This window comes from Balaenoptera musculus, chromosome 2 (genome assembly GCF_009873245.2).
Source record: "Balaenoptera musculus isolate JJ_BM4_2016_0621 chromosome 2, mBalMus1.pri.v3, whole genome shotgun sequence".
Taxonomy (NCBI): domain Eukaryota; kingdom Metazoa; phylum Chordata; class Mammalia; order Artiodactyla; family Balaenopteridae; genus Balaenoptera; species Balaenoptera musculus.
In genome coordinates, this window is record NC_045786.1 from 52,628,906 (window position 1) to 52,655,876 (window position 26,971).

General features: G+C 43.3%; 1 protein-coding gene across 1 annotated transcript in view; it reads right to left on the minus strand.

Annotated features, from left to right (window-relative positions):
* Positions 1-1,422: 1,422 nt before the first annotated feature.
* The window catches only part of GABRA5 (gamma-aminobutyric acid type A receptor subunit alpha5), a 103,167-nt gene continuing 77,618 nt past the window's right edge, over positions 1,423-26,971 (minus strand). The window contains exons 7-10 of the mRNA XM_036843328.1: positions 26,108-26,251; positions 23,385-23,537; positions 20,465-20,676; positions 1,423-2,701 (exon numbers count right to left, since the gene is read on the minus strand). Of these exons, the coding sequence (XP_036699223.1) occupies positions 2,402-2,701; positions 20,465-20,676; positions 23,385-23,537; positions 26,108-26,251 (809 nt within the window). The 3' untranslated portion in view covers positions 1,423-2,401. The remainder of the gene's footprint in view (positions 2,702-20,464; positions 20,677-23,384; positions 23,538-26,107; positions 26,252-26,971) is intronic.

Below are 26,971 nucleotides of genomic sequence, written 5' to 3' on the forward strand. Positions count from 1 at the left end.
GTCATTTTTCCCAAGGTGATTCTTCATTATGTCCTCATTAAAAATAACAAACACTGAAATATCTATAATACAAAATCAGCAGAAAACTGATATGACATTTTTCACTAAATATTCATCAGATTTAAGGCTGAGCAGCATGTAAATGCAGTAGTTATATCTTCAAACTGGAATTCACCTAGCAGGGCTCCCAGGGTTTCCTGTAACAAAAGCTAGAACTTGTCAAGAAAATTATTGCAACCTGATATGGAAGATATCATTTCCCGTTAGGATTGAGATGTTTAAAGTGAGCATTTGTATGTGTAGCCTTTTAGCTCTAACCTATAGTATATTTTCCTCCAAACTACAGTGCAAGGCTAAACTGTAAAGAATGTAAGAGAAGTATAAATAAACAGTAAATGAAAACAGAAGCTTCATAGCTTCACGTCTGCCTTTGGTTTTGGTCGATTTTATGCTGTGGTATAATGGAAAGCACAAACATCATTCTACAAATATAGCACCATTTGAAATAGAGAAATGCTTCTTGTATGAAGTTTTAAGAGCACCCCTTTTGTTGACCTTTACCTTTCTATTATGAGAGCCTGAGTAGCGGCAATGGAACCTCTGTGTATTTAATGAATGAGGGATGCCAAAAATGGGCACCAGTCTTTTTGAAAAATGTCGTAGTTCTGTGCATCTCTCATACTACTCTGATAAAATGTAATACCTGATCTTGAATCCTGTGAAAAGGTTTTTCAGGATAAGTACTTGGAGTTTTCAGTGAATGGATGCTATAGGCATTTATCTGGTTATTTAAGATGAAAGACTTCGGAATATCTGCCTATATGTGTGTCCATGGCCATGACCATGTCTGTGTCCACCAAACATGGTGAGGTGGATGGGTTTTTAAGAATTAGGTACCATGAAGTAATCAATTTAGGCAGGCTTAATTTTGATACCATTTGCTAATGGTCATAATTTCCCTTTTATAAGTCATAGAGGAGACAGAAACTGTTCCTTTTATACATGTTGTTCCTGGATACTTCTTCTAACAGTAAGTAGCTGGTCCACATGCAGTTCTTTGTATCACTCTTTACAAACAGCAAAAGGAAAGCCATGGAGAATTGAGCAGTCACTTTGCCCACAGCAAGCACCCACCTTGGGAACACCTTCAGGTAGAGCTCTATCAAGCAGAGACCTGTAGGGCACTGCACCCTGGAGTTGTATGTGATGGAAAGAACTTCCAATTCTACCTATTCACCTCACTGTGGTTGAAGTCAGCTTTCTCTCTACATACTACCCAGAAGAATTAGATTGGAACAGAGGTGAGCAGCCAAGTGAGACACTTTTTCCCAAGCAATTTCATGATGGGTTTCCTTTACATCATTTTTATAAAATGAGTCAATCCACCCACCAAAATATGAAATATTTTTCAAAATATGACATTTATCCACAAGATCAGTTTATTTTTTATTTTTTAATGAACATTTAAGGTTCATATACAAAAGCTAACAGAGCAATAAGTCAATCATGAAATAACATACAGGGAAATAAAATGGAAAATAACTCATTTACAATTTCTCACCACTGAAGCACTACACACTGGCTACAGTGAGGTGTGGTCAGTGTTTCAGACAGTGGATGCTCAGGCCAAATGCCAAGACTGTCATCACACTACTTTTTGTTTTAAGATCTTTTCTTTCTTGGTCATTGTTCAGTTAGTGGGGGGAGTTGGAGGGAGAGAAGTAAGTTTCATTCCCACATCCCCCCCAAAAAATATTTTTTAAGCAGTTAAATTTTTCCTTGGGGAAACATTGTATCTGTTAATCTAACATACCATATATTTCTGTTATTAAATGTCTGCATAAATATTTGTTTATTCTATTTCTTAACATAAGAGCATGCAGTACTTTTAATTTCAGAACAGTAAGAATTATCAAAGGCAATTAGTTTTGTACATAAATGCCCACAGTTTCTTTTTCAATGAAAAATGTGCTCTTTGTGATATTTGTTTCTTGTGAGAGTTGGTCAAGTAATAATCATGGAGTATTTCCTAAAATATTTATTTGCTGGGAAAATTTGTATGAAATGACATTCAAAGTATAAAAAACATTGTTAGGTAACACTTGGAACAGTTAAAAATATACTTGTTTGTAAACTATCAATGTAAGATACTGAGCATCTGAGTGTCAGAGCCATTGTCTCCTGTTTTTCTAGAAAGTGGCTTGATTTATCAATGTGACATCTTTGAAACATCTGACATTATATATAGAAACATCAAGGCAATATTATTTGTACATATTATTAAACATGCAAAAATTTCCTGAAAGATAGTGCCCAAATAAGGGAGGTCCCCCAAGCTCAACCTCTCCTTGGTGCCCGTCACTGAACGTATGGCTGTCTTGGAGTTTGGGAGCATGGCAGCTCATTTTGGAGAGGTAGCCCCTTTAATCACTGGCTCCCTATTCAAATATGTTGCCCAGTAAACTAGGTTGAAAGTGCCAAACAGGACTGGGAATATAATTCGGGACATTTTGTCAATCTTGCTGATGCTGTTGTAAGTCTTTTTGTTTTCAGAAGTCTTGTCTTCAGGTTTTACTGAGGCTGAAGAGGCATTTGAGGTCCCTGCAGGGGTCTGCTCCTTTGGGATGTTTGGGGGGTGGGTCATCTTCCCAGTAGTATAAGCATTTGTTGATTTATTTAGTGTAAGTTCACGCTCCTTTTTCTGCAAAATATAAAAAATTTAAGGGCATGACATTTGCAGGCAGCTGTCAGTTCACTTCTAAAGGTTCTGAAGGTTTATCTCTCAAAAGAGAGAGACAGAGACAGACATAAAGACAGAGACAGAGACAGAGAGGGGTATCAGCTTAGCTCTGGCAGAGGGCAGCCTTCCACAGACTTCTAAGCCTAGAACCCCACATGGCCAGTCTTGGGTGTGAAATTTTAGAACAGGCAAAATACTTTATGGTAGAAAAATTCGGAATAGTGGTTACCTTTGTTGTTGTGGGGACAGGAATGGACTGGGAAGGGGCATGGTGACCTTTCTGGAGTGCTGGCAATGTTCTCTATCTTGATAGGGATTTGGGTTATACAGGTGAACGTGTTCATCAAACCTCAGCAAAAGTACCCTTAACATTTGTGCATTTTATACCATGTAAATTTTGCTTCAAAAGAATCAAACAGTAAACAAATATTGAACTCTAGTTAGTGATATGCTTACTGAAGTATTTAGTGGGAAATGTACTATTTACTTTGAAATACATCAAAAAATAAGATGTATTGACAGATGGATTGAGGATGGGTGGATGGATGAATGGATAGACATATTTTAGGTAACACAGATAGATAGATAAATGATAGATGGGTGGTGATGACACAAGCTCAGTAAAATGTTAATAGACAGGTTTTCATTTTGTAGTTCTTCAACATTTCTGTAGGTTTGAAATTTTGCATGATAGAATGTTGGGAAAAATTCTGTTCCTTTACCAAAGTAACATAATCTCATTAAATTAAATTTGGAAAACATAAGAATAATTAAAGAAGATATATCACTATCTGAAAAAGGTATCTGCATCCCCTTGTTCATAGCAACATTATTCACAATAGCAAAAATATGGTAACAACGTAAGTGTCTGCCAATAGATGGTTAAACAAAATGTGGGGTGTGTGTGTATGTGTGTGTGTGTGTGTGTGTGTATATATATATATATATACGTATATATATATACATACACACAATAGAATACACATTGGAACACAATGGAATACTATTCAGCCATAAAAAAGGAAGAAAATCCTGCCATTTACAACAGGGATGGACCTTGAGAGCATTGTGCTAAGTGAAATAAGTCAGACAGAGAAAGACAAATACCATATGATTTCTCTTATATGTGGAATCTAAACAAAACAAACAAACAAACAAAAAGCTGAAATCATAGATACAGAGAGCAGATTGGTGATCACCAGAGGTCGGGGGGCAGGGAGCAAAATGGGTGAAGGTGGTCAAAAGGTACAAACCTCCAGTTGTAAGATAAATAAGATCAGGAAATGTAATGCACAGCCTGGTGACTATGGTTTTTTTAAAAAAAGAAAGAAAATATATTAACCATCAAAAATATGTGGGAGGGAGCTTCAAGATGGCGGAAGAGTAAGACATGGAGATCACCTTCCTCCCCACAAATACATCAGAAATACATCTACATGTGGAACAACTCCTATAGGACACCTACTGAACACTGGCAGAAGACGTCAGACCTCCCAAAAGGCAAGAAACTCCCCACGTACCTGGGTAGGGCAAAAGAAAAAAGAAAAAACAGCAACAAAAGAATAGGGATGGGACCTGCACCAATGGGAGGAAGCCATGAAGGAGGAAAGGTTTCCACACACTAGGAAGCCCCTTTGCGGGCGGAGACTGCGGGTGGCAGAGGGGGAAAGCTTCGGAGCCACGGAGGAGAGCACATCAACAGGGGTGCAGAGGGCAAAGTGGAGAGATTCCCACATAGAGGATGGGTGTTGACCAGCACTCACCAGCCCGAGAGGTTTGTCTGCTCACCCACCGGGGCAGGTGGGGGCTGGGAGCTGAGGCTCTGGCTTCGGAGGTCAGATCGCAGGGAGAGGACTAGGATTGGTTGTGTGAACACAGCCCGAAGGGGGCTAGTGCGCCACAGCTAGCTGGGAGTGAGTCCGGGAAAAAGTCTGGAGCTGCCAAAGAGGCAAGAGACCATTTTTCCAGGGTGCGCGAGGAGAGGGGATTAAGAGCGCCGCTTAAAGGAGCTCCAGAGACGGGCGCGAACTGCAGCTATCAGCGTGGACCCCCAAGACGGGCATGAGATGCTAAGGCTGCTGCTGCAGCCACCAAAAAGCCTGTGTGCAAGCACAGGTCACTATCCACACCTCCCATCCCAGGAGCCTGTGCAGCCTGCCACTGTCAGGGTCCTGTGATCCAGGGACAACTTCCCCAGGAGAACACACAGTGCACCTCAGGCTGGTGCAACGTCACGCTGGCCTCTGCCACCGCAGGCTTGCCCAACATTCTGTACCCCTCCCTCCCCACGGCCTGAGTGAGCCAGAGCCCCCTAATCAGCTGCTCCTTTAATCCCGTCCTGTCTGGGAGGGGGGGTGGACACCCTCAGGCAACCTACAAGCAGAGGCGGGGCCAAATCCAAAGCTGAACCCCAGGAACTGTGCGAACAAAGAAGAGAAAGGGAAATCTCTTTCAGCAGCCTCAGGAGCAGCGGATTATATCTCCACAATCAACTTGATGTGCTCTGCATCTGTGGAATACCTGAATACACAACGAATCATCCCAAATTGAAGAGGTGGACATTGGGAGCAATGATGCAGATTTTTTTTTCCCTTTTTCTCTTTTTGTGAATGTGTATGTGTATGCTTCTGTGTGTGATTATGTCCATATAGCTTTGCTTTTACCATTTGTCCTAGGGTTTTGTCTGTCCGGTTTTCTTTTTTTTTAGTATAGTTTTTAGCACTTGTTATCATTGGTGGATTTGTTTTTTTGGTTTCGTTGCTCTCCTTCTTTCTCTCTCTCTCTTTTTTTAAATTACTTAAAAAAAGTTTTTTTAATAATTATTTTTTATTTTAATAATTTTTTATTTTATTTTATTTTATTTTATCTTCTTCTTTCTTTCTTTCTTTTTTGTCTCCCTTTTACTCTGAGCCATGTGGCTGACAGGCTCTTGGTGCTGCTGACAGGCTCTTGGTGCTCCAACCAGGCACCAAGGCTGTGCCTCTGAGGTGGGAGAGCTAAGTTCAGGATATTGGTCCACAACAGAACTCCCAGCTCCACGAAATATCAAATGGCAAAAACTTCCAGGAGATCTCCATCTCAACGCCGAGAACCAGCTCCACTCAACGACAAGCAAACTACAGTGCTGGACACCATATGCCAAACAACTAACAAGACAGGAACACAGCCCCATCCATTAGCAGAGAGGCCACCTAAAATCATAATAAGGCCACAGACATCCCAAAACACACCACCAGTCATGGACCTGCCCACCAGAAAGACAAGATCCAGCCTCATCCACCAGAACACAGGCATTAGTCCCCTCCACCAGGAAGCTTACAAAACCCACTGAACCAACCTTAGCCACTAGGGAAAGACACCAAAAACAACGGGAACTATGAACCTGCAGCGTGCAAAAAGGAGACCCCAAACACAGTAAGTTAAGCAAAATGAGAAGAGAGAGAAACACAGCAAATGAAGGAGCAAGGAAAAACCCACCAGACCTAACAAATTAAGAGGAAATAGGGAGGCTACCTGAAAAAGAATTCAGAGTAATGATAGTAAAGATGATCCAAAATCTTGGAAATAGAATGGAGAAAATACAAGAAATGTTTAACAAGGACCTAGAAGAACTAAAGAGCAAACAAACAGTGATGAACAACACAATAAATGAAATTTAAAATTCTCTATAAGGGATCAATAGCAGAATAACTGAGGCAGAAGAACGGATAAGTGACCTGGAAGATAAAATAGTGGAAATAACTACTGCAGAGCAGAATAAAGAAAAAAGAATGAAAAGAATTGAGAACAGTCTCAGAGACCTCTGGGACAACATTAAATGCACCAATATTTGAATTATAGGGGTCCCAGAAGAAGAAGAGAAAAAGAAAGGGACTGAGAAAATATTTGAAGACATTATAGTTGAAAACTTCCCTAATATGGGAACGGAAATAGTTAAAGACCAGGAAGCACAGAGAGTCCCATACAGGATAAATCCAAGGAGAAACATGCCAAGACACATATTAATCAAACTATCAAAAATTAACTACAGGAGGAGAGAAGATGGCGGAAGAGTAAGACGCGGAGATCACCTTCCTTCCCACAGATACAGTAGAAATACATCTACACGTGGAACTGCTCCTACAGAACACCCACTGAACGCTGGCAGAAGACGTCAGACTTCCCAAAAGGCAAGAAACTCCCCCGGTACTTGGGTAGGGCAAAAGAAAAAAGAAATAACAGAGACAAAAGAATAGGGACGGCACCTGCACCAGTGGGAGGGAGCTGTGAAGGAGGAAAGATTTCCACGCACTAGGAGCCCCTTCGCGGGCAGAGACTGCGGGTGGCAGAGGGGGGAAGCTTCGGAGCCACGGAGGAGAGCGCAGCCACAGGGGTGCGGAGGGCAAAGCGGAGAGATTCCCGCACTTCCCGCACGGAGGCTCGGTGCTGACCAGCACTCACCAGCCCGAGAGGCTTGTCTGCTCAGCCGCCGGGGTGGGCGGGGCTGGGAGCTGAGGCTCGGGCTTCGGTCGCAGGGAGAGGACTGGGGTTGGCGGCGTGAACACAGCCTGAAGGGGTTAGTGCACCACAGCTAGCCGGGAGGGAGTCCGGGGAAAAAGTCTGGAGCTGCCGAAGAGGCAAGAGACTTTTTCTTCCCTGTTTCCTGGTGCGCGAGGAGAGGGGATTCAGAGCGCCGCCTAAACGAACTTCAGAGACGGGCGCGAGCCGCGGCTAACAGCGCGGATCCCATAGCAACAGGGGCGCAGAGGGAAAAACGGAGAGACTCCCACACAGAGGATCGGCGCCGAGCAGCGCTCACCAACCCGAGAGGCTTGTCTGCTCCCCCGCCGGGGCGGGCGGGGCTGGGAGCGGAGGCTCGGGCTTCAGTTGGATCGCAGGGAGAGGACTGGGGTTGGCGGCGTGAACACAGCCTGAAGGGGTTGGCGCACCACAGCTGGCTGGGAGGGAGACCGGGAAAAAGTCTGCAGCTGCCGAAGAGGCAAGAGACTTTTTCTTGCCTCTTTGTTTCACGGCGGGCAGGGAGAGGGGATTCAGAGCGCCGCTGAAACGAACTCCAGAGACTGGCGCGAGCCGCGGCGGTCAGCGCGGACCCCAGAGACGGGCGTGAGACGCTGGGGCCGCTGCTGCCGCCTCCAGAAAGCCTGTGTGCGAGCACAGGTCACTCTCCGCGCCGCCCCTCCCGGGAGCCCGTGCAGCCCGCCACTGCCAGCATCCCGTGATCCCGGGACAACATCCCCGGGAGAACGCACTGCGCGCCTCAGGCTGCTGCAACGTCACGCCGGCCTCTGACGCCGCAGGCTCGCCCCGCCTCCTCTGTACCCCTCCCTCCCCGCGGCCTGGGTGAGCCAGAGTCCCTGAAGCAGCTGCTCCTTTAACCCCGTCCTGTCTGGGCAGGGAACAGACGCCCTCAGGCGACCTACACGCAGAGGCGGGTCCAAATCCAAAGCTGATCCCCAGGAGCTGTGCGAACAGAGAAGAGGAGGGGAAATCTCTCCCAGCAGCCTCAGAAGAAGCGGATTAAAACTCCACAAACAACTTGATGTGCCTGCATCTGTTGAATACCTGAATAGACAACGAATCATCCCAAATTCAGGAGGTGGACTTTGGGAGCAGGATATATTCATTTTTCCCCTTTTCCTTTTTTTTTTGTGAGTGTATGTGCATATGCTTCTGGGGGAGATTTTGTCTGTATAGCTTTGCTTTATAATAGCTTTATTTTACTTCACTATATTATAGCTTCTTTCTTTCTTTCTTTCCTTTCTTTCTTTCTTTCTTTCTTTCTTTCTTTCTTTCTTTCTTTCTTTCTTTCTTTCTTTCTTTCTTTCTTCCTTCCTTCCTTCCTTTCTTTCTTTCTTTCTATTTTTTCTCCCTTTTACTCTGAGCCGTGTGGACGAAAGGCTCTTGGTGCTTCAGCCAGGCATCAGGGCCGTACCTCGGAGGTGGGAGAGCCAACTTCAGGACACTGGTCCACAAGAGACTTCCCAGCTCCACGTAATACCAAACGGCAAAAATCTCTCAGAGATCTCCATCTCAACATCAAGACCCAGCATCACTCAATGACCAGCAAGCTACAGTGCTGAACACCCTATGCCAAACAACTAGCAAGACAGGAACACAGCCCCATCCATTAGCAGAGAGGCTGCCTAAAATCATAATAAGGCCACAGACACCCCAAAATACACCACCAGACGTGGACGTGTCCACCAGAAAGACAAGATCCAGCCTCATCCACCAGAGCTCAGGCACTAGTTCCCTCCACCAGGAAGCCTACACAACCCACTGAACCAACCTTAGCCACTGGGGACAGATACCAAAAACAACGGGAACTACAAACCTGCAACCTGTGATAAGGAGACCCCAAACACAGTAAGATAAGCAAAATGAGACGACAGAAAAACACACAGCAGATGAAGGAGCAGGGTCAAAACACACTAGACTTAACAAATGAAGAGGAAATAGGTAGTCTACCTGAAAAAGAATTCAGAATAATGATAGTAAGGATGATCCAAAATCTTGGAAATAGAATAGAAAAAATGCAAGAAACATTTAACAAGGACGTAGAAGAACTAAAGAGGAATCAAGCAATGATGAAAAACACAATAAATGAAATTAAAAATACTCTAGATGGGATCAATAGCAGAATAACTGAGGCAGAAGAAAGGATAAGTGACCTGGAAGATAAAATGGTGGAAATAACTACTGCAGAGCAGGATAAAGAAAAAAGAATGAAAAGAACTGAGGACAGTCTCAGAGACCTCTGGGACAACATTAAACGCACCAACATTCGAATTATAGGGGTCCCAGAAGAAGAAGAGAAAAAGAAAGGGACTGAGAAAATATTTGAAGAGATTATAGTTGAAAACTTCCCTAATATGGGAAAGGAAATAGTTAATCAAGTCCTGGAAGCACAGAGAGTCCCATACAGGATAAACCCAAGGAGAAACATGCCAAGACACATATTAATCAAACAGTCAAAAATTAAATATAAGGAAAACATATTAAAGGCAGCAAGGGAAAAAAAACAAATAACACACAAGGGAATCCCCATAAGGTTAACATCTGATCTTTCAGCAGAAACTCTGCAAGCCAGAAGGGAGTGGCAGGATATACTTAAAGTGATGAAGGAGAAGAACCTACAACCAAGATTACTCTACCCAGCAAGGATCTCATTCAAATGTGATGGAGAAATTAAAACCTTTACAGACAAGCAAAAGCTGAGAGAGTTCAGCACTACCAAACCAGCTTTACAACAAATGCTAAAGGAACTTCTCTAGGCAAGAAACACAAGAGAAGGAAAACACCTACAATAACAAACCCAAAACATTTAAGAAAATGGGAATAGGAACATACATATCGATAATTACCTTGAATGTAAATGGATTAAATGCTCCCACCAAAAGACACAGGCTGGCTGAATGGATACAAAAACAAGACCCATATATATGCTGTCTACAAGAGACCCACTTCAGACCTAGAGACACATACAGACTGAAAGTGAGGGGATGGAAAAAGATATTCCATGCAAATGGAAATCAAAAGAAAGCTGGAGTAGCAATTCTCATATCAGACAAAATAGACTTTAAAATAAAGACTATTACAAGAGACAAAGAAGGACACTATATAATGATCAAGGGATCGATCCAAGAGGAAGGTATAACAATTGTAAATATTTATGCACCCAACATAGGAGCACCTCAATACATAAGGCAAGTACTAACAGCCATAAAAGGGGAAATCGACAGCAACACAATCATAGTAGGGGACTTTAACACCCCACTTTCACCAATGGACAGATCATCCAAAATGAAAATAAATAAGGAAACACAAGCTTTAAATGATACATTAAACAAGATGGACTTCATTGATATTTATAGGACATTCCACCCAAAAACAACAGAATACACATTTTTCTCAAGTGCTCATGGAACACTCTCCAAGATAGATCATATCTTGGGTCACAAATCAAGCCTTGGTAAATTTAAGAAAATTGAAATCGTATCAAGTATCTTTTCCGACCACAACGCTATGAGACTAGATATCAATTACAGGAAAAGATCTGTAAAAAATACAAACACATGGAGGCTACACAATACATTACTTAATAATGAAGTGATTACTGAAGAAATCAAAGGGGAAATCAAAAAATACCTAGAAATAAATGACAATGGAGATACGACGACCCAAATCCTGTGGGACGCAGCAAAAGCAGTGCTAAGAGGGAAGTTTATAGCAATACAAGCCTACCTCAAGAAACAGGAAACATCTCGAATAAACAACCTAACCTTGCACCTAAAGCAGTTAGAGAAAGAAGAACAAAAAAACCCCAAAGCCAGCAGAAGGAAAGAAATTATAAAGATCAGGTCAGAAATAAATGAAAAAGAAATGAAGGAAACAATAGCAAAAATCAATGAAACTAAAAGCTGGTTCTTTGAGAAGATAAACAAAATTGATAAACCATTAGCCAGACTCATCAAGAGAAAAAGGGAGAAGACTCAGATCAATAGAATTAGAAATGAAAAAGGAGAAATAACCACTGACACTGCAGAAATACAAAAGATCATGAGAGATTACTACAAGCAACTCTATGCCAATAAAATGGACAACCTGGAAGAAATGGACAGATTCTTAGAAATGCACAAACTGCCGAGACTGAACCAGGAAGAAATAGAAAATATGAACAGACCAATCACAAGCACTGAAATTGAAACTGTGATTAAAAACCTTCCAACAAACAAAAGCCCAGGACCAGACGGCTTCACAGGTGAATTCTATCAAACATTTAGAGAAGAGCTAACACCTATCCTTCTCAAACTCTTCCAAAATATTGCAGAGGGAGGAACACTCCCAAACTCATTCTATGAGGCCACCATCACCCTGATACCAAAACAAGACAAAGATGTCACAAAGAAAGAAAACTACAGGCCAATATCACTGATGAACATAGATGCAAAAATCCTCAACAAAATACTCGCAAACAGAATCCAACAGCACATTAAAAGGATCATACACCATGATCAAGTGGGGTTTATCCCAGGAATGCAAGGATTCTTCAATATACGCAAATCAATCAATGTGATACACCATATTAACAAACTGAAGGAGAAAAACCATATGATCATCTCAATAGATGCAGAGAAAGCTTTCGACAAAATTCAACACCCATTTATGATAAAAGCCCTGCAGAAAGTAGGCATAGAGGGAACTTTCCTCAACATAATAAAGGCCATATATGACAAACCCACAGCCAACATTGTCCTCAATGGTGAAATACTGAAACCATTTCCACTAAGATCAGGAACAAGACAAGTTTGCCCACTCTCACCACTATTATTCAACATAGTTTTGGAAGTGTTAGCCACAGCAATCAGAGAAGACAAAGAAATAAAAGGAATCCAAATCGGAAAAGAAGAAGTAAAGCTGTCACTATTTGCAGATGACATGATACTATACATAGAGAATCCTAAAGATGCTACCAGAAAACTCCTAGAGCTAATCAATGAATTTGGTAAAGTAGCAGGATACAAAATTAATGCACAGAAATCGCTTGCATTTCTATACACTAATGACGAAAAATCTGAAAGTGAAATTAAGAAAACACTCCCGTTTACCATTGCAACAAAAAGAATAAGATATCTAGGAATAAACCTACCTAAGGAGACAAAAGACCTGTATGCAGAAAATTATAAGACACTGATGAAAGAAATTAAAGATGATACAAATAGATGGAGAGATATACCATGTTCCTGGATTGGAAGAATCAACATTGTGAAAATGACTCTACTACCCAAAGCAATCTACAGATTCAATGCAATCCCTATCAAACTACCACTGGCATTTTTCACAGAACTAGAACAAAAAATTTCACAATTTGTATGGAAACACAAAAGACCCCGAATAGCCAAAGCAATCTTGAGAACGAAAAATGGAGCTGGGGGAATCAGGCTCCCTGACTTCAGACTATACTACAAAGCTTCAGTAATCAAGACAGTTTGGTACTGGCACAAAAACAGAAATATAGATCAATGGAACAGGATAGAAAGCCCAGAGATAAACCCACACACATATGGTCACCTTATCTTTGATAAAGGAGGCAAGCATATACAGTGGAGAAAAGACAGCCTCTTCAATAAGTGGTGCTGGGAAAATTGGACAGGTACATGTAAAAGTATGAAATTAGAACACTCCCTGACACCATGCACAAAAATAAACTCCAAATGGATTAAAGACCTAAGTGTAAGGCCAGACACTATCAAACTCTTAGAGGAAAACATAGGCAGAACACTCTATGACATACACCACAGCAAGATTCTTTTTGACCCAGCTCCCAGAGAAATGGAAATAAGAACACAAATAAACAAATGGGACCTAATGAAACTTAAAAGCTTTTGCACAGCAAAGGAAACCATAAACAAGACCAAAAGACAACCATCAGAATGGGAGAAAATATTGGCAAATGAAGCAACTGACAAAGGATTAATCTCCAAGATTTACAAGCAGCTCATGCAGCTCAATAACAAAAAAACGAACAACCCAATCCAAAAATGGGCAGAAGACCTAAATAGACATTTCTCCAAAGAAGATATACAGAGGGCCTACAGACACATGAAAGAATGCTCAACATCATTAATCATTAGAGAAATGCAAATCAAAACTACAATGAGATATCATCTCACACCGGTCAGAATGGCCATCATCAAAAAATCTAGAAACAATAAATGCTGGAGAGGGTGTGGAGGAAAGGGAACACTCTTGCACTGTTGGTGGGAATGTAAATTGATACAGCCACTATGGAGAACAGTATGGAGGTTCCTTAAAAAACTACAAATAGAACTACCATACGACCCAGCAATCCCACTACTGGGCATATACCCTGAGAAAACCATAGGTCAAAAAGTGTCATGTACCACAATGTTCATTGCAGCTCTATTTACAATAGCCAGGACCTGGAAGCAACCTAAATGTCCATCGACAGATGAATGGATAAAGAAGATGTGGCACATATATACAATGGAATATTACTCAGCCATAAAAAGAAATGAAATGGAGGTATTTGTAATGAGGTGGATGAAGTTAGAGTCTGTCATACAGAGTGAAGTAAGTCAGAAAGAGAAAAACAAATACAGTATGCTAACACATATATACAGAGTCTAAGGAAAAAAAAAAAAAGCCATGAAGAACCTAGTGGCAAGACGGGAATAAAGACACAGACCTACTAGAGAATGGACTTGAGGATATGGGGAGGGGGTGGGGTGAGATGTGACAGGGTAAGAGAGTGTCATGGACATATATACACTACCAAATGTAAAATAGATAGCTAGTGGGAAGCAGCCGCATAGCACAGGGAGATCAGCTCGGTGCTTTGTGACCACCTAGAGGGGTGGGATGGGGAGGGTGGGAGGGAGGGAGATGCAAGAGGGAAGAGAAATGGGAACATATTGTATATGTATAACTGATTCACTTTGTTATAAAGCAGAAGCTAACACACTATTGTAAGGCAATTATACTTCAATAAAGATGTTTAAAAAAAAAATTAACTACAAAGAAAAAATATTAAAAGCAGCAAGGAAAAACAACAAATAACATCCAAGGGAATCCCCATAAGGTTAACAGCTGATCTTTCAGCAGAAACTCTGCAAGCCAGAAGGGAGTGGCAGGACATATTTAAAGTAATGAAGGGAAAAAACCTACAACCAAGATTACTCTACCCAGCAAGGATCTCATTCAGATTTGACAGAAAATTAAAACCTTTACAGACAAGCAAAAGCTGAAAGAATTCAGCACCACCAAAACAGCTTTACAACAAATGCTAAAGCTACTTCTCTAGGCAGGAAACACAAGAGAAGGAAAAGACCTACAAAAAAAAAACCCAGAACAATTAAGAAAATGGTAATAGGAACATACATATCGATAATTACCTTAAATGTAAATGGATTAAATGCTCCCACCAAAAGACACAGACTGGCTGAATGGATGCAAAAACAGGACCTGTATATCTCCTGTCTACAAGAGACCCACTTCAGACCTAGGGACACATACAGACTGAAAGTGAGGGGATGGAAAAAGATATTCCATTCAAATGGAAATCAAAAGAAAGCTGGAGTAGAAATTCTCATATCAGACAAAATAGACTTTAAAATAAAGACTATTACAAGAGACAAAGAAGGACACTCCATAATGATCAAGGGATCAATCCAAGAAGAAGAAATAACAATAGTAAATATTTATGCACCCAACATAGGAGCACCGCAGTACATAAGGCAAATGCTGACAGCCATAAAAGGGGAAATCAACACTAACACAACCATAGTAGGGGAAGTTAACACCCCACTTTCACCAAAGGACAGATCATCCAAAATGAAAATAAATAAGGAAACACAAGCTTTAAATGATACATTAAACAAGATGGACTTAATTGATATTTATAGGACATTACAGCCCAAAACAACAGAATACACTTTCTTCTCAAGTGTTCTTGGAACATTCTCCAGGATAGATCTTATATTGGGTCACAAATCAAGCCTCAGTAAATTTAAGAAAATTAAAATCGTATCAAGTATCTTTTCCAACCACAACACTATGAGACGCTAAGAGATATCAATTACAGGAAAAAAATCTGTAAAAAGTACAAACACATGGATGCTAAACAATATACTACTTAATAAACAAGAGATCACTGAAGAAATCAAAAAGGAAATCAAAAAATACCTAGAAACAAATGACAATGAAAACACAACGACCCAAAACCTATGGGATGCAGCAAAAGCAGTTCTAAAGGGAGGTTTATAGCAATACAATCCTACCTTAAGAAACAAGAAACATCTCAAATAAACAACCTAACCTTACACCTAAAGCAATTAGAGAAAGAAGAACAAAAAAACCCCAAAGTTAGCAGAAGGAAAGAAATCATAAAGATCAGATCAGAAATAAATGAAAAAGAAATGAAGGAGACAATAGCAAAGATCAATAAAACTAAAAGCTGGTTCTTTGAGAAGATAAAAAAAATTGATAAACCAAATAAAAAAAGGAAGAAGACTCAAATCAATAGAATTAGAAATGAAAAAGGAGAAGTAACAACTGAAACTGCAGAAATACAAAGGATCATGAGAGATTACTACAAGCAACTATATGCCAATAAAATGGACAACCTGGAAGATATGGACAAATTCTTAGAAATGCACAACCTGCCGAGACTGAACCAGGAAGAAATAGAAAATATGAACAGACCAATCACAAGCACTGAAATTGAAACTGTGATTAAAAATCTTCCAACAAACAAAAGCCCAGGACCAGATGGCTTCACAAGCAAATTCTATCAAACACTTAGAGAAGAGCTAACACTCAACCTTCTCAAAGTCTTCCAAAATATAGCAGAGGGACGAACACTCCCAAACTCATTCTACGAGGCCACCATCACCCTGATACCAAAACCAGACAAAGATGTCACAAAGAAAGAAAACTACAGGCCAATATCACTGATGAACATAGATGCAAAAATCCTCAACAAAATGCTAGCAAAAAGAATCCAACAGCACATTAAAAGGATCATACACCATGATCAAGTGGGGTTTATCCAGGAATGCAAGGATTCTTCAATATTCACAAATCAATCAATGTGATACACCATGTTAACAAATTGAAGGAGAAAAACCATATGATCATCTCAATAGATGCAGAGAAAGCTTTTGACAAAATTCAACACCTATTTATGATAAAAACCTTCCAGAACATAAGCATAGAGGGAACTTACCTCAACATAATAAAGGCCATATATGACAAACCCACAGCCAACATCGTCCTCAAAGGTGAAGAACTGAAACCATTTCCACTAAGAGCAGGAACAAGACCAGGTTTTCCACTCTCACCACTATTATTCAACATAGTTTTGGAAGTTTTAGCCACAGCAATCAGAGAAGAAAAAGAAATAAAAGGAATCCAAATCAGAAAAGAGGAAGTAAAGCTGTCACTGTTTGCAGATGACATGATACTATACATAGAGAATCCTAAAGATGCTACCAGAAAACTCCTAGAGCTAATCAATGAATTTGGTAAAGTAGCAGGATACAAAATTAATGCACAGAAATCTCTTGTATTCTTATACACTAATGATGAAAAATCTGAAAGAGAAATTAAGGAAACACTCCCATTTACCATTGCAACCAAAAGAATAAAATACCTAGGAATAAACCTTCCTAAGGAGAAAAAAGACCTGTATGCAAAAAACTATAAGACATTGATGAAAGAAATTAAAGATGATACAAACAGATGGAGAGATATACCATGTTCTTGGATTGGAAGAATCAACATTGTGAAAATGACTATACTCAATATCAAAAGAACAAACAACCCAATCCAAAAATAGGCAGAAGACCTAAATAGACAGTTCTGCAAAGAAGATATACAGATTTTCAACAAACACATGAAAGAATGCTCAACATCATTAATCATTAGAGAAATGCAAATCAAAACTACAATGAGATATCATCTCACACTGGTCAGAATGGCCATCATCAAAAAATCTACAAACAGTAAATGCTGGAGAGGGTGTGGAGAAAAGGGAACCCTCTTGCACTGTTGGTGGGAATGTAAACTGATACAGCTACTATGGAGAACAGTATGCAGGTCCCTTAAAAAAGTAAAACTAGAACTACCATATGACCCAGCAATCCCACTACTGGGCATATACCCTGAGAAAACCATAATTCAAAAAGAGTCATGTACCACAATGTTCATTGCAGCTCTATTTACAATAGCCAGGACATGGAAGCAACCTAAGTGTCAATTAACAGATGAATGGATAAAGAAGATGTGGCACATATATACAATGGAATATTACTCTGCTATAAAAAGAAATGAAATTGAGTTATTTGTTGTGAGGTGGATGGACCTAGAGTCTGTCATACAGAGTGAAGTAAGTCAGAAAGAGAAAAACAAGTACCGTATGCTAACACATATATATGGAATCTAAAAAAAGGAAAATGGTCATGAAGAACCTAGGGGCAAGACAGGAATAAAGGTGCAGACCTACTGGAGAATGGACTTGAGGATACGGGGAGGGGGAAGGGTAAGCTGGGATAAGGTGAGAGAGTGGCATGGACATATATACAGTACCAAATGTAAAATAGATAGCTAGTGTGAAGCAGCCACATAGCACAGGGAGATCAGCTCGGTGCTTTGTGACCACCTAGCGGGGTGGGATAGGGAGGGTGGGAGGGAGCGAGACGCGAGAGGGAAGAGATATGGGGATACATGAATATGTATAACTGATTCACTTTGTTATAAACAGAAACTAACACACCATTGTAAAGAAATTATACTCCAATAAGGATGTTAAAAAAAAATATGTGAAAGATGAAAAGCAGAGAGGAAGTGCATGGAGAAGGAGCAAGAAGAAGCAGTGAAAAGTGAGGTGGAATAAGAGTGCATATGTACCCAGATGCAGGGAGCACAACGACCCCGGGGCCAGTGAGGGTGACCACAGCGTCAGAGCAGAGCAGGGCCTGTGGGCCACTCCTCAGAAATGGTACGGTTCTTTGCAGCCCCCGTGGTGCCATGCACACACACCTATTGGGCTGCCAGAAGAAGCCCATCAGCATGATGGACTAGCTACCTCAATGGTTTGCACGACCTTTGTCTCTGGGTGTAACCAGGACAGAGCAGACACTGGAGGAGAGAATGATGGGTCTCGGAAGTGGGTGTTTCAAACAGGACCCAGGATGGCCACAGTGGTCCAGAGACGGGCCTCTGTCCTCCTTCCGGGACAACTTGCTGCCCAGCTGAGGGCAGACAGCTCCCTACATGGTCAACTTCAACTTCTTCCTGTGTCCTTTCACAGGTGTTCACCCCTAAAAACCACCTTGCACCCCCAACTCTGAAGACCCCAACAGGTAACGATGGTGAACACAGTCCAGTGTTCAAATTTTCTCCATTTCTAAGTAAAAGCCAGTAACGCTATACTTACTTATTCATGCTCACCACCGTGTGTAACAGTATGACTTGCCTGCCGGGATACCTGCAGATGCCCTGATGCCTCCACTGGCCTAAGGGATGGGATCCCCAGCACCACAGCCTTGGGGGACAACACCTAGTCTTCTAGAAGATCAGTGCTAATCTGGGATTAGATGAGTCAGTTACCTCCATGCCCTCCTCTCCCTCCAGGTCTGCATTCAGGTCTGTGATGAGTAATATGGACAGTGAGGCTGAGTGTGAGCAAGCGAGGTGGCTGACGATGATGACAGCCCATTCGACAACCTTCAAGGACTCTTCATTGCCTCCGGGTTCCACCTTCCTCCTAGACTCACAGACACCAGCCTGATGGCCTCAATTCCTGCAGCACCTCCCAGGCGGTTGCCCCGCTCAGGCTCAGGGAGGCCGTTTCCAGGCCCGTAGCAAACATTTACTTCCTGGCAACACAGTGTTTGGGGTCGGGAAGCCCCTCTCCCCAGACTCCATGTCCCCCAACAAACATCCTCCATGGTTCTGTCTGTTGGGACACTTCAGTCCAGAATTCCCACAGTCTGAAGACGCCCTGCCTCTGCCATGTTTTCTCAGCTCCCCACCAATTGCCTGCTGTGGTCAGCTCACTCCTGTCCCCCATCATTCCCCAAAACACACCCCCTCGTGAGATTCCTGTTTGTCAAGGCCCTTCCCAGGCATCTCCCCCCTTCCCTTCTTCCCTGAGGGGCCTGGAATGGGTCCCACTAGGCTTTCCTCCCTCCGGGTGAGCTACGCCTGGAAGTGGGTTTTTCTTCCGTGACTGAAACCCAGGAATGGGAGTGGACTCATGGCGCTTGGAGGTGGGAAGAATCTGATAGGCCAGGTCAAGTGAGAACTTCTGACTTTTCACAAGAAAGGAACAACAGCATTGAATGCAAAAAGCAGGTGTGGGGCCGTGGGTGCGCACAACTGAGTGCCCTCAGCAGCAGCAGAGTATCCTGGTGTCATCACGGGTTTGGGGCACAGTCTCCCGTAGGGCCTTCTAGACTCCCTTCATGATGATTTCCAAAGGACAGATGAAGTTTCACTTTCAAGTCTACTCTGATAACTCCAGCCTGTTCCTCTCTCAGAGCAAAGGACTTGTTTGTTTTAAATGTGGCATAATTAGCACTTTACCATGTGCTATTTATTTTCTATTCCATGTATATTATTTTCTTTTCACCAAGGACCTGGTTCAGGTTGGAATGTCGTACAACCTTTTTTCTTCAAACATTTTTTAGATTCAGGCACCGACCTCCCTCTAAATACTCAGCACTTAATTGCTTTGAATAGAGAAATGCTTCCCACAATAACTCACGTGCATCGTTTAAGCAAGACAAATCATCTAGTCAGTGGAATTAGGTATGTTTGCCTGTTGTGTCACTCCCAATAATTCGAATGCTCCCTTCATGACCTTCAAGCCACCTTGCAGAAGACACGCTGCATGGTGAAGTGGCAAGAGTGAGCAGAAGAATTGACTGTACCATTCAAAACTGGATAAATAGTCCCTGAACAGACAGAAGGTACTTTAGCAAAATAGGCCTGACATCAGACCTTTCCCTTGAATGAAGCTGGTGATTCAAAACAAAGGTAAAACAAGACCTGTTATAAGACTTTGTAAGGACCTTGAGTATAAGGGAAGAAATCATTTTTCAGGGGGAGGGATGTAGGGAAAAGAAACACCTGGTCTTATATTTGGACATAAAATCAGGCACATTTTCTCTGGAGTACGGAGGAAAATGAAGTCAGTACCTTGATCTTGGCTGCTTCCAAGGCTTTTTTGCCGTCCCAGGCCCAGCCTCTCTTTGTGAAATAGTTGACAGTGGCAAACTCAATCAGCGCAGAGAACACAAAAGCGTAGCACACGGCTATGAACCAGTCCATGGCCGTCGCATAAGCCACTTTGGGCAGAGAGTTCCGGGCACTGATGCTGAGGGTCGTCATGGTCAGCACCGTCGTCACCCCTGTGGTTGTCAATGACAGGGGTGGGGACAATGGGAACAAGGATCAGCACCAGCACTAGACCCCAGTATAACACCCCTGAATATGACAAAGAAAGAAAGGAACTATCACTTTAATCCCCAGCCCAGGTCTCCCTCTCCCTCTACGATTTTCACAGCACAACACATTCATAGAATTTAAAACACTGCTTAGTTTATTTACATTGTCAATCGTCTCCTTCTTCTAGAACATAAATCGAGGTGGGCAGGGATTTGGGTCTGATTCATACACATACCCTAACTGTGTCCCCGTTGTCCTGACCTGACCCTGCAGAGAGCTGGTGCTCAACAAGGATGGGTCAGAGGAGTGGGGCATCTTAGTGGCCCCAAGGCAAGTCCAGCTGAGAAGGGCAAGAACGTTCCCACCGCTCTAACAACGTGCTTCACAAAGACTCACTGTGCACCTTACAAGTCTTGGGCTCCAGAAAGCTGATGAGACAGGCTTGCTTTCATATGGACTAACTCAGCCTGCAGACTCTGAAGACCGGAGTACAACAGAAACACCACATCTGAATCTGGGTCTTGGCACTTCACTGCCTCTAAGAAGGATCTGGGCCACCTCAGTGCTGCCATGCAAGATGCCTGTAGCCATCTGTCTTGTCTTCTGGGGAAATTTGCAGTGACCATAAAGGAAGTCTGGATCCTCGGAAGGGGACGATGAGCCTCTAACGGGCGTCTACTAAGGGCCAGACTCGGATCTAAGCTACATTCTGGATGGGTGTCATTATTCCCATTTTGCAAGTGAGGAGCTTAAAGATTTAAAAATAGTAATGTACCCAAATTTGCCAGCTGGCAAATGAGAACCTGTACTGGGACCCAGGTCTGCTGAACCCTTACCGCCCATGTAGTTTCCACATGCTCTGTGTCTTTCTTCTTACTACAGTTTTGTTTGCAAAAAGGTGCACATATGTGTATCGGGTGGGGGTGCAACACACCTGTTATGAGTAGAACTGTGCACCCCCCCAAATGCATAGGTTGAATTCCTAATCTCCAGAACCTCAGATTTACTTTCCAGACCTTGCTTGGAAATATGGTCTTTACAGAAGTAATCAAGTTAAAATGAGGTCATTAGGGTAGGCCTTAATCCAATATGACTGGTATCTCTCTCTCTCACACACACACACACAGGGAGAACAGCACGTGAAGACTGGAATTATGCTGCCACAAGCCAAGGAAGTACCAGAAACTGGGAGAGAGGCCAGAAACAGAGCCTTCCCTCACAGCCCTCAGAAGAAACGAACTCTGCTGATTTTGGACTTGTAGCCTCCAGAACTGTGAGACAGTTAATTTCTATTGCTTAAGCCCTCAGTGTGTGGTACTTTGTTAGGGCAGCCTCAGGAAAGAGCACCAAAAGAGTGCCATGTTGCGGGTGGTCATAGCAGCTTAGTCTTCATTCAGTGTCATCCTTCAGAGGTATTTATATACCCTCACTGAACATGGTACTGTGCATGGAATTAACGCTAAATGAGAAATCAGTAGTCATCTTTGATTTTTCTTAGAAATCCAGTTAATCATTGTGCTGGAGAGAAGTGTTCTGTGTGTGACCTTGAACAGGCTTCTTGTGTCTCCTTGAGTCCTTTAACATCCTAATGTGCTCTGAGAATCTCTAAGAGGAAGCAGACTGGAACATAGGGCATTCTCCAAACTAAATTTTTTTCCTTGCCCTCCTACTAATGCTCCCCTAAAGAGCTGGGGGAGCACTGCCTGGCCACAAACCAACCTCCACACCTTCCTGAAGCTAAATCAGGTGAGGCAGGTGAAGCTGGGTATGTGGCTCGAGGTAGAGAGATGGTCGGACAGGAGCAATCCTGGGCCCTCACTGGAAATCCCGAGCCCCCCCAGCTTCCTCCACCAACAGGAGCATTGGCGGGAAACGCAGGGCACCCTTTCCTTCTTTGGAAGGGACAGTGCAATAGGAAAAGCTGAGGCGGGAATAGTACTTTACAGTTTAGAAAGATGTGAGCACCCATTACAACTGACCCACAAAATTACTTCTAATATTGATTTTGATGAAATGAGCTTCCACGTAAAAGTCAAACACTCAACCATGTCTGCTGTGCTAAGGTACCTCCTGAGCTAGATCTTGCTAAACTTGATTTATGTCTCAGGGATGTCAGATAATGTTCTAAATTCTTATCATATATATGTATACATATATACATGTATCATACATACATATGTATATCTCATATATATTATATTTATATATACATAAGGTAATATATATTATATTTTATATACATTTAATCTATTACTATCATATCATATGTAACATATTGACTGCCACTTGGGAGTTAATTTTAAAGTGGCATGCACATTTCAAAGAAAACTGCCTGATAACACAGAAAACAGTACTTTATGAGACTTGTGAAAATACCGTAGCAAAATCCCACATAAGACAGATTGCTGGCAATTTCAAACCTCAAAAAAAAAAAAAAAAGGCTACCAGTGAAAGACTTCAAAAGGGAAACAGTGATCGAATTGCTCTGAACCCTGGTTCAGAGAGCAGCCCTAAATCTAGTCTTTAACACTGCATTCATAACTAATTGGTCCATTTATTTTCCAGGTCACAGAATAGACAGGCAGCACTAGGGACTTTGAGGCTGCTGTCTTTGGGGTGGTTAGAGGCAGTCACAGAACACAGTCTGCAGGCCTGGCTTGGGGACACTCACCAAACACTGTCCTGGCTGGGACTGATTCTCGGTTCAGCCAAAAGGACACTTGTGACAAGATCACAGTCATTATGCAGGGGAGATAGGTCTGGATGACAAAGTACCCGATCTTCCTCTTCAGATGGAAATGAGCCGTCATGATTGTGTATTCACCTGCAAATGAGCAAATTCGTGCAGTCAGCCACCTAAATGAAACCCTACAGTCTTGCCCTGTGGTTCCTGCCCCTGGTCAGAGCCCGGGAGCCTCCCTTCTCTCCACCCTCCCTTTGGACAAGCATTTATTTGTATTGTTTGCGTGAAGGAGAGGCTGAAAGATGCATGGATTTCTTAACAGTCATTTTATAAGTAAGTCTTTTGACTCCCAGCCTCTGAAGAGCCTCTGCTGGTGGATGCTTTGCTGGGGAAAATCAGATTTGTGTGTTTTCCTAATCCCTGGTCACAATCTGTGCCACTCTCCACCTGCCCCCCTCACTGCTACTGCCATCAGGATTTCAGGATTTAGCCTCTCCAGATATAACTCAGGACATCACAGAGCCCTGTCGTGGGCGGAGGGTTTTCTCCTCATTTCCCAGCCAGGGAGGGCTGGAAGGAGTGGGGGGCTACCACTTCCCCACAGGTTCTGTGCCCCCTCACCCAGCTTGGGGGTGAGGAGCAACAGCCTCAGGAGGCCACGGGTGCTGGCCGCTCTGAGCTTCCGCTGGTCCACAGGGAGAGTGAGGGCATTTCCTTGGCGATGCCCCAGTGCCTTCTCTGGATCTGCCTGGCTGTGTGGGAGGCGAGTGCAGACCTCCCCTTCATTGTGGAGAACGATGCTGCCCTGATGGTGAACTGGTAAGGAGCCAAGGCAGCTGCGGTGGGAGGGTGTGTTAGACAGAGTCTCCTTTGCTGTGTGAATTTGCATCTCCCTGGGGAGATGGGAAGGATGCTTTGAGAAGTGGAGGCAGAGCTGAGTTGATCTGAGGACAAGAGTTCTTCAGCTGAATTGCAAGAAGTAGATGGTGTGGCCAGGGAGCCTGGTGGAACTGTGAATGTGGGGGGAAGGGCCTGGGGTCTCTGCTAAGGTAGACCCCCGGGGGCCATCTGTTCGAGGGTGGTCGGCTGGCTGCAAAGGCAGAATGTTGAGACGTTTGAGACTGATTACATAGCTCGGACGCTTGCTGTTGGATTCAAAGCCCAGTGCTCAGCAAGGCCAGCTGTGGATGTGTCCCTACGTGCCTTTTCTCACAGCATGAGTTAAGATCATATGTGGCAAACTCTACCCTCTTACAGAAGAGGAGACCAAAATTCCCTCAGGGCCAAGATGCACCACGCCCTCCCCACAGCCCGAGGCAGGTGAGAGCAGGTGAGAGGAGGGGAATAGGCTCAGGCCTAGCAGAAGGAGACAGGGACAGAGAGAAGGGGGGCAAGATATGTTTAGTAGCAAAGACATCTTTATCATGATCCAATATTGCCTCTCAATGCTTGAGAAGAGGGAAAATGCCATTCTGTTTCTTTGCATTAGGATTTGAAGTTACTCTCCTACTTATAATTCTTTTGTTGTGGTGGTTCTTTTCATTCTATTTTTGAGTTGAGGATAGCAATATAAGATAACGTTCAAAAAAAGACCATTTTTTTGGAATGCAAATAGGAGCAGAAACCCATTTATAAATTTTTAAAGAAGGACATGAAACGACTCCCAACGGTAGCACCCTCCATTAGCATTGCAATTCTTAACCCCAAACCTCTGCCGTGCCACCTTTTCACTTGTTCCCATAAAATCAGGTCTGCTTCCTCTTCCCTTGCCTTTAACATGGTAACCACATGGCACAGCAGCCTCCTCCCAGCCCTGCCAGGCCCTTTCCCCAGGATGCCAGCCCACACCAGTGGATGGGCACTGAGTACCTGTGTGAGAGGAGGCATGCACTGCACATCCCCGTGCTTCCAGCCAGCTCCAAGGGGTGGTGATGCTGACAGAGTGACGTTGACCAGGGTAACATTTGAGGTTTAGAACTCATGCTGCAAGCATGCTGCAAGGACTTACTCCATCCTGTTCCACATTTCTCCTGCCATGAGAAACCCTGCAGGACCCTCCTCTGCTCACAGCCAACCTCGTGACTGTGACCTCTAGGGCTGGGCCTCCTGTGGCCAGGAGGTGTCTGAGGACACCCCTTGCAGGTGCAAGAAGGGAACGCATTGTGTTCCTTTGGACACCCTGTCCACTTTGTGTCAGGTGAAGCCCAGCTTGTGCTGCCCTGCGGGCTCAGGCCAGCCCTGTGCCTGTGGGTGTGACAGCACCTGCTAAGGCCTCAGCTATTTCTATGCTGCCAGGTTGTGCTTTCCCAAATTCAACCCCAGGAAAACCTCTGAAATGTTCAAAGTGGGGAGATAGTAGAACAGGTAAATGAGAGTATTTACAGGAAGCTCCCTACCTTTCCTGCAGAGGCTGCTGCCCTCGTGTCTCAGTGCTTGGGCAGGACTATGTTATATAAGTAGGTCCATGAGGCCTCCGGGCAGGGCCTGCGGTCACCAGGGCTGCTCACACGGAGGCAAATGCACCTCGGATTAATGCCTCTCATGACCCTTAATGCCAGGATGCCACAGCTGATGCCTCCATGTGCGGCTGGAGGGAGGGGACCCGATGTGGAAGACTTCTTGTGGCCAGCACAGAACGACAGGCCCGGGTGGCTAAGGAGAGTCCTGGGCTCTCCCAGGGTGTGCGACCCTGAATGGGGGGCGAGGCTTACCTGTGCTTGTGCTGATGTTCTCTGTGCCCACTGTCTGCCCCATCAGGTGGTATTGGTTCAGCCTGGAGCCATCTTCTGCCACCACCACCGACTTGGTTGTGCCGTTGGTCCAGACATAGACAACTTCGGAATTAGGATATGCATCTGTATGGGGGAGAAAAAAAGTGATGTAAACATGGAATCATTTGCAGCGTGGCACAACCAAAGATGTTTATAAAAGTAGTAAGAGAGATGATTGGAAAGTCAAAGTTAAATGACCTAAAGAAAGTACAGGCAGTCAGACCAGGGCAGACAGCAACACGGTTCAGGCCCTACTCATTTCTAAAGGGCAGAGTGCTCAGAAGCCGGGCCCAGTGCTTCCTATGGGGTATCTTCTCTTCAGGGTGCACTGTCACACGGGCCTGAGACCACAGGGCCTGGGGCTCTCCCAGCTCCATGGTCTTGGGAAAATCCCATGCTCTGTGCCTCAGTTCTTCCTTCTGAGAATGGGGTGATAACAGCGCCTGCTTCTTAGGGCTCCTGTTGTCATTACAAGAGCTCTGTAAGGATGTAATGCATAGAGTGCCTTGTCAACAGTTCATAAACAGTCAAAGTAAGAACAATGAATCACCCAAGAAGCAATGAATACACACCAAAAAGACAGTTTGGAAACCGGCAGCACTCAAACCAAAACATGGATTGAGGCTCAGGGGTACACTGTTATAAAGCATCTTGCATAGTGGGAAAGTGGTGATGGTTTGTTTATTCTTCACAGTGTTGGTTACAGTATTAGAATTTTCTTAAATGATAGGGAAATGGTCAGTGTTTACCTCATATCAACCTTGGGGAACAGTTTAAGTTTTGCTTATGATTCTCAGAGGCATA